The sequence below is a fragment of the Eleutherodactylus coqui genome, chromosome 8 (genome assembly GCF_035609145.1).
Source record: "Eleutherodactylus coqui strain aEleCoq1 chromosome 8, aEleCoq1.hap1, whole genome shotgun sequence".
NCBI classification, from domain to species: Eukaryota; Metazoa; Chordata; class Amphibia; order Anura; family Eleutherodactylidae; genus Eleutherodactylus; species Eleutherodactylus coqui.
The window spans coordinates 24477971-24490738 of record NC_089844.1 but is presented as its reverse complement, the minus strand read 5'-3'; the positions used below and the strand labels follow the sequence as shown (position 1 = coordinate 24490738).

The following is a 12768-nucleotide window of genomic DNA, read 5'->3' as shown; positions in this document are numbered from 1 at the left end:
GAATAAAGTACACAGGTGGAAATATATATGTCATTAAAAGTTTGTACAGTATGTTGCCCATATTTGACATATTGTAGTTGAAAATATATTAAAAAAAAACAAAACAATTTTTCCAAATTTTAGCATTTTTAATGAAAATATACAAATTCTATTGGTCTATTTATACCATCTAGATGAAGTACAATATGTGGCAAAAAAACATACTGGTATATGCAAAACCTTTGCGGAGTTATTCTATGTTAATGTTATGTCTGCACGGGGCGTGCCGCACCAGCAACCGCAGACGTGCACAATAATTGCCCACAGTGGGGTGGCCAAAACGAACTGACAAAAAAACAGGAAGTCTTTCCCTAGATACGTAAGCAAATGAGGGAGAGGGCCCTGTCTACCAAAGCAGACTGCACTCGTTCCTGGGATCTATGTAACCCTACTTGGCTAAACTGATAAAGGACAAAACAAAATAAAACACAGCACTTAGCTTTAGTAGACTAAGCTGCAGCACACAGAGCCGTCTGGAGTAAGGAGGACACAAGCTGTCTACGGGAGCTACTAACTGTCAGCTCAGACAGAGAGCAAATGACAATTTACAGCACCTTAGCTATCTCTCTATCCCAGCTAATCACCACAGATGTGAGTACATTGCGTCACACCTAGTAAGCTAGAAGGTGCAGAACAATGTCTAAGGGTGCATTCAGACGACCATATATCGGGCGTGTATTCACGTCGGCCGATATACGGCGTCTCTCTCTGCAGGAGGAGGAGGCTGGAAGAGCCAGGAGCAGTGCTCTGCCTCCTTTCCACCCCCTGCACGATTTTCAATGAGGAGAGGCAGGACGGGGGCGGAGCTATTTCCCGCCACTTAGCCCCAACCCCATCCCACCTCCTCTCATTGCAAATAGTGCAGAGTGGGTGGAGAGGAGGCGGAGAGGGGGTGGGAGCTCAGACCACTGCTCCTGGCTCTTCCAGCCTCCTCCCCCTGCAGAGAGAGACGCTGTATATCGGCCGGCGTGAAAACCCAGCTGATATACGGTCGTCTGAATGCACCCTAAAATCCGCACCAGACTCCGTCAACCCGGCAGCGATCCCAGCACTGCTGCAACAGTTAATTTGACACGTCAGATTTGGCCCGGTCATTAAGGGGATAAATGATTACAATATCAGAGCAAAAGGAGAATTTATTGTAGAGAACCGACCCCTTATAGGTAGGCTCTGGTACCCTGTTGTACCACCTCTAGCTTGGATCCAAGATGTGATACGGATGCGCATGAAGGCTTTAGTACCCTGTTGTACCGCCTCTAGCTTGGATAAAAGATGGGATATGGGTGGGCATGAAGGCTCTAGTACCCTGCTATACCACCTCTAGCTTTGATACAAGATGTGATATTGGCAGGCATGGAGGCTCTAGTACCCTGTTGTACCATCTCTAGCTTGGATACAAGATGTGATACGGGTGCGCATGGAGGCTCTAGTACCCTGTTGTACCACCTCTAGCTTGGATGTAAGATGTTATAGGGGTGGGCATGGAGGCTCTAGTACCCTGTTGGGCCGCTTCTAGCTTGGATATATGATGTGATACGGGGGCATGGAGGCATACAGGTTCTGTGATTAATCTGGCCACCAGGCAGCCACGGAAGTGTGACAATGTTGTGGGGGCTTCCTGTGACCCCCTTATGTGCACGGCCGAGCATTATCCTGCTGCCTCTTGGAAGCCGCCATGAGAGGAACACATGTGGCTGCAGGATGTCCTGAACATATCGCTGAGCTGTCATTGTCCCTCGTTCCACTACTAGGGGGGAGCGACTGTCGTAAGCGATGGCCCCCCAGACCATCACACCAGCAGGGGGCAGTGTGCCGCTCCACAGCAAAGGCAGGATTGAGGCACTCACCACGAGGTCTCCAGACACGAACACGGCCGTTGTCAGAGCCCAAATTGGACTCTACTACTAGTAGACACTACTACTAACGGAGGTGACGGTGGGTGTCAAAGGCCGTACATGTAATGGGGGCCGTGAGACCAAATGTCCTTCAGCCAAGTGCCTGGAAATGGATCCGACAGACATGGGTGTAATGATGGTGCCCCTGTCCCAGGATGGCGGTGTTACCATGAGGCCAGTCAGGGACCATGGGTGGCAGTGGTGCGGTGCGCTGCAGCGTTCTGGAATGCTGTGGCGCCCACGTTCGGGTTGGCGAGCGTCAGCGCCGTGCTCCGGTGTGCTCCGCTCTGTGAGCTATAGTGGCTGGTTGGGAGCTCCAGTCATCCGGCTTGATTGGACTCCTGAAAATAATCTGACAGCTGCTGATAGCAGTTGCCAGTTATTGGTTTCGTTCTCTGTGTGCTTCACCTCTGTCCTGCCCCAGTAGAAGTTACCTGGTCCCAATCCAGCTCTGCCTGTGTTCTGTGGTTTTCCTGTCATGTTGGTTTTTCCATCTGCCTAGCCTGTCAGTACTAGTGAGTAGTCATCTGCATAGGTATGGCGGTTCCTTCCTGTCCTGCCACTAGGCAGCGTAGGGTCAGTGTTGGTGGCCTGGACCTGTCCACCTTTGGGGCTACCTTCAGGAAGGGACATTGGCGTGGGTGAGGGTCAGGGAGTTCCGCGCCGTGCGTACCTGTGCAAACTACTAGTACTGTAACATAACTGGCCCAAAAAATATTTTCCTGCGTTTTTTTGTGGTGGGATTCACGGTGTGAATGGAGTCCTACAATACGATTACCGGTCAGATTAGTGACCTGGCCGGGATGGTTCAGGACCTGTCGGGGTGTCTCAGCCATCATGAGCAGTGGTTGGTTGTGCCTGCTGATCCAGAACCTGAACCTAAATGCCCATTACCCGAGGTGTTCTTGGGGGACCGGAAAGAAATCTTTGTCTCCCGGGAGGCTTGTAAGTTGTTTTTTCGCTTGCGGCCTTGTTCCTCTGGGTCTGAGCCCCAATGGGTGGGGATTGTTATGTCTCTACTCCGAAAAGGGCCTCAGTCATGGGCCTATTCTTTACTGGCTGATTCCGCTTGTCTGCAGTCCCTAGACTTTTTTTTTTCTTCATGGAGCTCGGAAATATTTTTGATGAGCCCGATCGTGCAGGTTATGCAGTCAGTAAGTTGTTGGCCCTTACGCCAGGGGCACCAGTTGGCAGAAGAATATTGCTCTAGTTTCAGGCAGTATTCAGGTGAATCTGCATGGAACGACGGTACGCTAAAAGATTTATTTTTGGTAGGCCTGTCTAACGCAGTATTGCTGTCCCATCCGTCACCATCCACCTTGACTCAGGCTATGGAATTGTCAGTCAGAGCTGATCGTAGACTCAGGTCTAGAAGGGAAGCTAAGCTAGAGTACAGTCAAGAACGTGGTGCTAAGTCTCTGGCAACTTCTACAGCCTGTACCACATTGTAAACCCTTGGAGCTAATGGTATGGAAGTGGACCGGTTGAGTCCTGAAGAACGGAAGCGGTTCCGGGTTTCAAACCAACTCTGTTTCTACTGCGGCAAGGCTGGTCATCGCATCGCGACCTGCCAGGAAAGGCGGATACGGAAGCAGCAGGAAAACTTCAGCTTCTAGGTAACTGTCAGGAGGGTCATCTAGGAGGTCAGGTACTCCCTAAATTACTGGTGCCTTGTAGTGTGTCTTACAAGGCTTTTCACAGGTGGGACAGGCATTTATTGATTCTGGGTCGGCCGCGAACCTTATCCATTTGCAGTTCGTAAGACCACTGTTATCAAGTTTTACTGCGTTAGGTTTGCGGATCCGCTTTACCAGCATCAATGCAACCCCCTCTGTCCTCTGGGTTAGTGCGGTGGAGGACACCAGAACTTTGGTACATGGTGGGCGCATTACATTCGGAGGTTATTTCATTTCTGGTCATGGAGAAGATGTCCGTGGATATCGTTCTGGGATTGCCGTGGCTAAGGACGCACAATCCTCAGTTCGATTGGACTACTCTGGAGCTAGTTCGTTTGGGAGTGTTATGTCAGGATCATCTAGTGCCTGTTACATTGTGCTCCACTGATCCTATTAGCATTCTGGACTATTTACGGGATTTTTAAGAGGTGTTCTCTAAGAAGCTTTCTGAGCTATTACCCCCACATTGCGAATGGGATTGTAGGATTGATCTGGTCTCGGATAGTCCCATACCTAAGGGGGCCATATTTAATCTGTCTGGGAGCATGATGTTCTTAAATCCTATATTTCAGAGGCTTTAGCCAAGGAACATATCAGACCATCAAAGTCACCAGCTGGAGCAGGCCTATTTTTTGTTGAAAAGAAAGATGGGACTTTGCGGCCTTGTGTTGACTATCGGGCTTTAAACAAGATCACCATAAAAAAAATCAGTGCTTGCTCCCTCTGATCCCTGATCTGTTGAATCAGGTGGTGGGAGCACGCTTGTTCTCTAAGCTTGACCTTCGGGGGGCTTATAATCTCATATGTATTAAGTCTGGTGACGAGTGGAAGACCACGTTCAACACCCCGTTGGGGCACTTCGAGTGTCTGGTTATCCCCTTTGGGTTATGCAACGCCCCTGTGTTTTTTCAAGGGGTTAATGAACACGGTCTTCCACGATTATCTAGGGGTTTTTATGGTTGTCTATTTGGATGACATTTTGGTGTACTCGTTGGATTGGGACACGCATGTTAGACATCTCCATTTGGTGTTAGAGCGGCTACGGGAGTACCAATTGTATGTTAAATTGGAGAAGTGGGCATTTGGGGTCAAATGTGTGTCATTCCTTGGGTATATCGTTACTCCGACTGATGTGTGCATGGAGTCAGATAAGGTTGCGGCAATCTCACAATGGGCTAAACCAGATAATTTGAAGGCTCTTCAGCGCTTTCTTGGGTTTGCCAACTTTTACAGAAAATTTATCAGAAATGTTTCAGTGATTGCACAACCGCTGACTGACCTCACGAAAAAAAAGGAGAGGACATGACATTGTGGTCTTCCGAAGCTTCAGAGGCGATTGAGCAACTTAAGAAGGCTTTTTTCACCGTGCCTGTGCTTGCTCAGTCGGACCCTTTAGAAGCCCTTTTCGTGGAGGTAGGCGCTTCAGAGGTTGGGGTGGGTGCAGTCCTCTCCCAGGAATTGGGGGTCCATTCACGGTATTGCCCGTGTGCCTTCTTTTCTCGTAAATTCAGTAGCGCCGAGCATAACTACGATGTTGGGAACAGGGAACTGTTGGCAATAAAATGGGCATTTTAGGAATGGCGTCATCTTCTGGAGGGGGCTCGACACCAGGTGACAGTCTTCACCGATCACAAGAACGTAGTGTATCTTGAGAATGCTAAGCATCTCAATGCGCGGCAAGCCAGGTGGGTGATTTTCTTCTCAAGATTCAATTTTACGTCACGTACCTGCCAGTGTTCAGTGGTTTTCCTGTCATGTTGGTTTATTCCATCGGCCTAGCCTGTCGGTACTAGTAAGTTGTCATCTGCATAGGTACGGCGGTTCCTTCCTGTCCTGCCACTAGACAGCGTAGGGTCAATGTTGGCGGCCTGGACCTGTCCACCTTTGGGGCTATCTCTGGGAAGGGACATTGACGTGACGTGGGTGAGGGTCAGGGAGTTCCGCGCCATGCGTACCTGTACACCCTACTAGTACTGTAACAGGCGGACAATAGAACAGTTGTAGCTGCTGGCGCTTGTTGGGCGATCAGATGCTCCTCTCTACTGGTGGTCTGTAGGGGGCGTCCTGAGCCCGGTCACCTTGTGTGCCCTCACCCATCCACTGGTCTCAGCACCTCCTAACAGTCTGGTCAGACACTCCTCTCTACTGGTGGTCTGTTGGGTCTTGAGCCCGGTCACCTTGTGTGCCCCATCCATTGGTCCCAACACCTCCTAACAGTCAGGTCAGACGCTCCTCTCTACTGGTGGTCTGTGGGGGGGTCCTGAGCCCGGTCACCTTGTGTGCCCTCACACATCCACCGGTCCCAACATCCCCTACCAGTCTGGTCAGACGCTCCTCTCTACTGGTGGTCTCTAGGGGGCGTCCTGAGCCCGGTCACCTTGTGTGCCCTCACCCATCCACTGGTCCCAACACCTCCTAACAGTCTGGTCAGACACTCCTCTCTACTGGTGGTCTGTCCGGTCTTGAGTCCGGTCACCTTGTGTGCCCCATCCATTGGTCCAAACACCTCCTAACAGTCAGGTCAGACGCTCCTCTCTACTGGTGGTCTGTGGGGGGGTCCTGAGCCCGGTCACCTTGTGTGCCCTCACACATCCACCGGTCCCAACATCCCCTAACAGTCTGGTCAGACGCTCCTCTCTACTGGTGGTCTGTCGGGGGTCCTGAGCCCGGTCACCTTGTGTGCCCTCACACATCCACTGGTCCCAACACCTCCTTACAGTCTGGTCAGATGATCCTCTCTACTGGTGGCCTGTAGGGGGCGTCCTGAGCCCGGTCACCTTGTGTGCCCTCACACATCCACTGGTCCCAACACCTCCTAACAGTCTGGACAGAACGGCCGGTGGGGGACAATTCATGGATACGACCATCCAGCTTCTCACCTCCCAATAATGCGCCCCTCTCAGACTCTGGTAACGGGGTGAAATCTCTTCTCTGCGTCGTAGAGGCATCTAGTGGCCAACAAGCTCTACAAGCGGAAGAAGAGGTCACTACACACAAGGAGCCTCCGAGAGCCTCTTATAAGCCAAGGGGGGAACCACTATTAGGGTCTCCGGTGACAAGACCGTTCATCTAATCACCACAACTCTCATCATTTACAGATCTGTCTGAGATGGAACCGCAGGACGAGTTTTGCAACAAAACAACAACTCATCTAGGGGCACGATTGTTTTTGACAATGAGCATATGCACATAGTAACTCCACCAGCAGAATAGTGAGTGCAGCTCTGGAGTATAACACAGTTCTTAGTTCTTCCTAATTATCCCTCACTCGTCAGACTTGTCACTCAGAAGTGTTTGGCGTTATCCACTGTCAGCAATATTTCACACGTCGTTCCAAAGTCGTATCACAACAGCTGCTTATTATAAAGTGCCTATTAAATTATTTCAATGTGACAACTTACGGCTTTGAGCGGCGCTGTGTTCTCCCGCTTGCGGCTAATGACTCGCAGCCTGGCTCGCTGGGAATAAAATCTCCGTTACCTCTCATATTTGATTAACACTTCGCTGTTCCACCTGTCTCGTGAATCACCGAGAACCGTATACAGACACCATAATATATAGCATGTACGTAGCTGCCCAATTCTACGGAGCCAAGAGAGTGATGGGGGAGGGTGAGTTATTACACCTGAGGAGAATGGGGGGTGTCCCAGCCAACACGAAGAGGGGCGCAAACATAGATGCCTCCTCCACACCCAATATTTGTATACAAAGTAAGAAAATTAAGAAATTTTTCATAAACATCTCCCACCGTTATGTGTACGCAGCTCCTATGCCAATCTGGGAGTCTCTAGGACTCTGTAAAGTCAGAACCTGCAGCTACACTCAAAACTGGGATCATCAACGGGAGGGAAACGCCAGCGACGACTGTGCTACAATGTAACCTCCCTCCTGAGCTGATAGTTGCTATGATGTATCGGTGCAGGTAACATGTATCAGTCTGGAGTCCAGCATTGTGCACAGGAGTCACTAGGGTCCTGATGACAGCGGGGCCAAGCTCACACGGACACAGTCAGTTGACACGCGCACTTGCTACGTGCCACCAATCCACATGTGTGTATATGCGCCAAGAGAAAACGTGCTGAGATTATTTTTTTTTGCGCACATATTTTGCGCGGCTCCTGCTGACATGGGAGGTCGGTACTGTGTATGATGCGTGCAAAAACGTCTGTGATACGTAGTGACGGACCGCTCATGTAAGATAGCAGAGGAGCTCACCGTGTACCACTCTGGGAATGAAGCCCCCCAGATGACGAGGCAGTGCGTCTATGAAAAGCTCCACCTTCAGTAACATAGCTGACCAGTCGCTGGTGACAAACCAAAGTAGGAGGGGTCTGTATAAGAGTGGTTGCCATATTGTGGACTGTGCGGCATGTACAGTAGCACCCCTTCTACGTTCCAAGGGCTCCTGGCACATTCCAAGAGGGGTCCCAAGATTATAGGGTCCGGGGAGGAGCCCCATGAGTGACCAGTGGGGCCAGAAGCCCAGTGATAAAGGTCTGGAGTGCGGTACGATTAGATGGCGGAATGCGATGCACATTTTTCCATGTGGATTCCGCCAGTATAAGCTAGAGCAAAAATCCGAAGCCGAGATGCAGATTTCCGCCGCCGCCATGCGGAAGTAGGCTGCGGATTCAGCGATTTCCAATGGGCAAATCTATGGGCGGAGCTCCAGGCGCAGAATCTGTGACGTCACTTTATATTCCAAGTAGATTTGAAACCTGAGTGGACTAAAAGACGATGATGCATGTTGAAAGCAACGGGATGACGACGCGCCACGGAACTTCCCAAAGAATCGGTACAGAATCCACGGTAAGTTCTGCTGCAAAACCCAAAGGGTCCTGCATGACGAGGGGGTCAGGAGCCCCCGTGTAAAGTTGTACCATATGGCGGCCGCTACAACCGTGTGCAAGAGCGTGTGGGCCGAGGCACGCGGGAAGAGGTGGGGGTGGGGGAGGGGGTGTCTCACTCTGGGCCGTGACTAACAGGACTGGTCGGGAGTTCGGCGCAGTGACTGCGGGGCAGAGGGGACAGCTGCAGAGACCGGATGACCTGAAGAGCGGCGCTGTGGAACGCAGAGCAAGAGAGCATCGCTCCAGCCAGGATGGGGAATGCCGGGGGGAGCGGGAGAAGCCATGACAGGCGGAAGGCCCGGATGAGAGACGTTAGGGGGGTTGTGGGCGGCGTTAGATCTGCGTATCATCTCAGGACCGCCAGCCTCGTGGTGACTGGAACGGTAGACGTGCGTCTTGTGGAGAGAAGCAAATGAAATATGTACAGTAAGGTTTTGTCGCCAACTATCTCGCCGGCGTCCGTCCACCGCGCCGCCGTATGAGAGCTGCAGTTTACAGATGGTTATCAGGTCTTATTCCTGCGCTTTTATGACGTGGTTTTATTATCACATCGCGCCGCGTTTTTCTCCGTTAACGATCTTCAAATCGGAAAAAAGCCCTTTGATTTGCGCAGGATTGTCCAAGCTTTTTATAATGAATCATCGACTGGATCCGTAAACAAAAAATGGAATTTACGGTTTCCATTCGCATCACTTTGAATTTCATTTTCGCTATAACGGATCCGCTCGGAATGTAAATCAAAACGCTGAACGAACACTCAGACATTTATATGAAGCCTGCGGTGCGCGCCATAAGCGTCCGAGCGCTCGCTCACATCTGCGGGAAACATTTCTGTTTCGCTGTTCTGTTTTTGGAGCAGAGAAATGGAACACAAAACTGAAATTAGCGTTTCCGTTTTTCCCCCCATTGATTTCAACACATAATAAAATGGAATGCTTCCTGTTTGTTAGCGTTGCGCTAGGATTCCGTTTGGTTTTTTTTAAGGGCTCGCGACACGGGCGAATGTGCCTCGCATATTACATGTATTTTTCACGTATATAATCAGCGTCGCTAAAAGTATTGCATGCGAGGAAGAAAAAAAACCCACAATACGTGCGGCGCGTACGCTCTCGCAAGCCCCAACAGAACGCATAGCGCGGTCAGTTGCGCTAATTGTACCGCTAAAAAAAGGTAAAGAAAAAAAATGGAATCAAACGGAAAGTAGTTTTTTAAAAAAATTTTTAACTCATAAAATAGGGTAAATAAAAACGCTTATTTCTATTTAAAAAACAGAACAGCCAGACAGGAATCAAACGAAAATCCGTAACACAAATGGGAATGAGCCCAAACAGCTGAGACCCCCACCTACATGGAGAGCAGGGTCTCTGGTCCTGCCACTGAGGCGATGGCATCCAGGAGGCGGCGGTGATCACACGCACGGACAGCTCTCTGTACTGAGCTATCATGTATACAGCCCATCCCACTAATCCCCAGACAAGTGGGGGGTCTCTACGGCCAGACCCTCGTCCTCCTGACACAACATAACAGGGGACTCATCCAACGGAAAGTTCTGCAGGTTCCTAATATAAAGAGCCTGTCTGGATGTGGACAATTGTTTCCATTCCCTGACAGGATGCAGAGATCTTCAGCGTTTTCTCAATCCCAGAGCTTTTTTATTATGTACTGAAGTTCCTCTGACATTACAGATAACTATTAGTAGCGCCCCCTGCAGGCGACATGACAGCTTGCACTCCTCTGCGGAGCGCCCCAATCAGCAATTCCAGCAACCTGATTGGCTGCTTGGATTGGCTGATTCACAATTCCAGCAACCTGATTGGTTGTTTGGGTTGACTGATTCACTAAACAACCAATTAGGTTGCTGGAATCGCTGATTAGGGCAGAAGTGGGGAAGAAAAAGTTAATATGCCCCCGTTACCTGCCGCTTCCATCACTGCGTGATCCTTCCTCAGCGCGGCTCCGGCGCAGGAGTGACAACGTCATCAGTGCGCCGCTCTGCAATGTGTCGCCTGTGCTGGTGGCGGCCATTTTACCGGTTACTGATATGACGTAATGACGGATTATAATAATAGACACCCAGAGAAGTTGGTATGTGGGCGGGGCCTTGTGGTGATGTCATGGGGGGCGGGGCTCTGTCTCATGACCGGATGTTTTGACCGTGTGACGGCCGTTTCCGCTGTGTGGCCGGGCAGTAGTCGGGGAGGTCCGGCCATGGGGCTGGAGTGGAGCCGGCAGGAGGAGCGGCAGCCGCTGCTGGGGGGTCCCCGGGCCCCGCGGGTGTTCGGACGGCGCTGGCTGGTGCTGCTGCTCTTCTCCCTCCTCAGCTTCATGCAGGGTCTGGTGTGGAACAGCTGGGGGCCCATCCAGAACTCGGCGCGGGCGGCCTACGGCTTCTCGGGGCTGGACATCGCGCTGCTGGTGCTGTGGGGGCCGATCGGCTTCCTGCCCTGCTTCCTCTTCATGTGGCTGATGGACACCCGGGGTGAGTGACGTCACAGGGGTGGTACCGGGGGTCAGGTGTACCGGTGTGAGTGACATCACTGGGGTAGTACCAGAGGGCTGGGTGTACCAGGGTCACAGGGGTGGTACCGGGAGGCTGAGTATATTCAGTGAGCGGGGTGTACTGAGGTGAGTGATGTCACAGGGGTGGTATCAGGGCACCCCTGAGTGTACCAGAGGTGGGCAGAAGGGGTTTCGGGAAGCATCGTGGGTCCCATACTGTATCGGAGGAGAGATCCAAGTGTACCAAGGTGAGTGATGTCACAGGGGTGGTATCGGAGGGGGGGGGGTTAGAGTGTATTGGGGTGAGTGATGTCACAGGGGTGGTATCGGAGGGGGGGTTAGAGCGTATCGGGGTGAGTGATGTCACAGGGGTGGTACCGGGAGGCTGAGTATATTCAGTGAGCGGGGTGTACTGAGGTAAGTGATGTCACAGGGGTGGTATCGGGGCACCCCTGAGTGTACCAGAGGTGGGCAGAAGGGGTTTCGGGAAGCATCGGGGGTCCCTTACTGTATCGGAGGAGAGATCCAAGTGTACCAAGGTGAGTGATGTCACAGGGGTGGTATCGGAGGGGGGGGGGGGTAGAGTGTATCGGGGTGAGTGATGTCACAGGGGTGGTACCCGGGGGTTGAGCGTATCGGGGTAAGTGACGATACTGACCCCCAGTATGCTTGAGAATGAGCCCCGGTATACCGGATGAGTCGGCGCCGCGCTCTTGGGCTCCTCACAAACACGTGGTGACAGCGGATTACGCCTCGGTTCCAGCGCTGCCGCTCGTACGTATTATGTCATAAATATCGCAGCGCGTTGTATCTCGGCACCCGTGCCAGCCAATTCCCGATGCTGCTGTCACCTGTCACCACAGTGGTTGGCATTGCAGGCGCGGCTCCCATTAACCCCTTAATGCCATGTATGTTTACGTCCTGTTGCACTAAGTGCCACCCTGCCAGGACGTAATCAACGCCGTCCTGTGGAGAAGTGAGGACACCGATCCCCGCTGTTAACATCTCATATGTGAGACCAACGTAGATTGCGGCCTCTAAAGTGTTAACAGAGGGGCCGATGGGTTACTATGGTTACCCGGACGCCAGATACCAGAATCCGGGCCTGTGATCGCTATTGTGAGTGATACTGCGTTATCCTGGCCCTCAGAGCTTCGCTCGTTCGAGTCCCCGCTGGGACATTAAATAATGTAAACAAAAAGCAGAAGAAGCCTTTTTTTGCGCATTTTTACCCCCAAAAAAATGTTGAACAGGCCCATGTTTGGTATCTGTAATGACCGGTACAGTAAATTGGTCACTGTATTTATCTTGTGGGGGGGGGGGGGGGGGGGTTGGCACAATGTAGTATTCCCAAAAAGATACATAAAAAGTGATCAAAAAAGCTGTATGTACCCCAATATGGTACAAATAAAAACTACAACTCATTACGCAAAAAAAAAAAACACACGTCCTCACGGAGCTCCGCCCACGGGGGGAAAAGTTATAGGGCTTTGAATGCAGCGATGTAAAAAAAAAATATATATTTCCAAAAAAAGGGTTTTTATTGTGAAAAAGTTGAAAAACATAAAGACTAAATAAAAAAATAAATGTTCTATTGTCGTATCTGTAACGACCGGCAGAAGAAATGTATCATATGTACCCAAAAATGGTACCCACAAAATCTTCTCCGACCCTCATGCGGCAGGGGGGGGGGTGGGGGGAGGAATAAAAAAAAAGTTCTCACTTGTGAAAAGCGGAGATGAAAATCCTCTAAAAATAGTTTAGTGCTTATGGCCAAAATGGTCCGCGGCGTGAAGGGGTTAAAGTGGT

At 51.0% G+C, this 12768-nt stretch overlaps 2 protein-coding genes across 3 annotated transcripts in view; one reads left to right on the top strand and one right to left on the bottom strand.

Moving 5' to 3' along the window:
* Window positions 1-10504, bottom strand: part of HSPBAP1 (HSPB1 associated protein 1) — a 51552-nt gene extending 41048 nt beyond the window's left edge. The window contains exon 1 of the mRNA XM_066575329.1: window positions 10376-10504. Coding sequence (XP_066431426.1) covers window positions 10376-10388 — 13 coding nt within the window. The 5' untranslated portion in view covers window positions 10389-10504. The remainder of the gene's footprint in view (window positions 1-10375) is intronic.
* An 85-nt stretch (window positions 10505-10589) lies between these two features.
* The window catches only part of SLC49A4 (solute carrier family 49 member 4), a 42225-nt gene continuing 40046 nt past the window's right edge, over window positions 10590-12768 (top strand). Inside the window, exon 1 of one of the 2 annotated variants that reach the window (XM_066575328.1) lies at window positions 10590-10939. In XM_066575328.1, the coding sequence (XP_066431425.1) occupies window positions 10597-10939 (343 nt within the window). In that variant the 5' untranslated portion in view covers window positions 10590-10596. The remainder of the gene's footprint in view (window positions 10940-12768) is intronic. The other variant, XM_066575327.1, reaches the window with a different exon arrangement.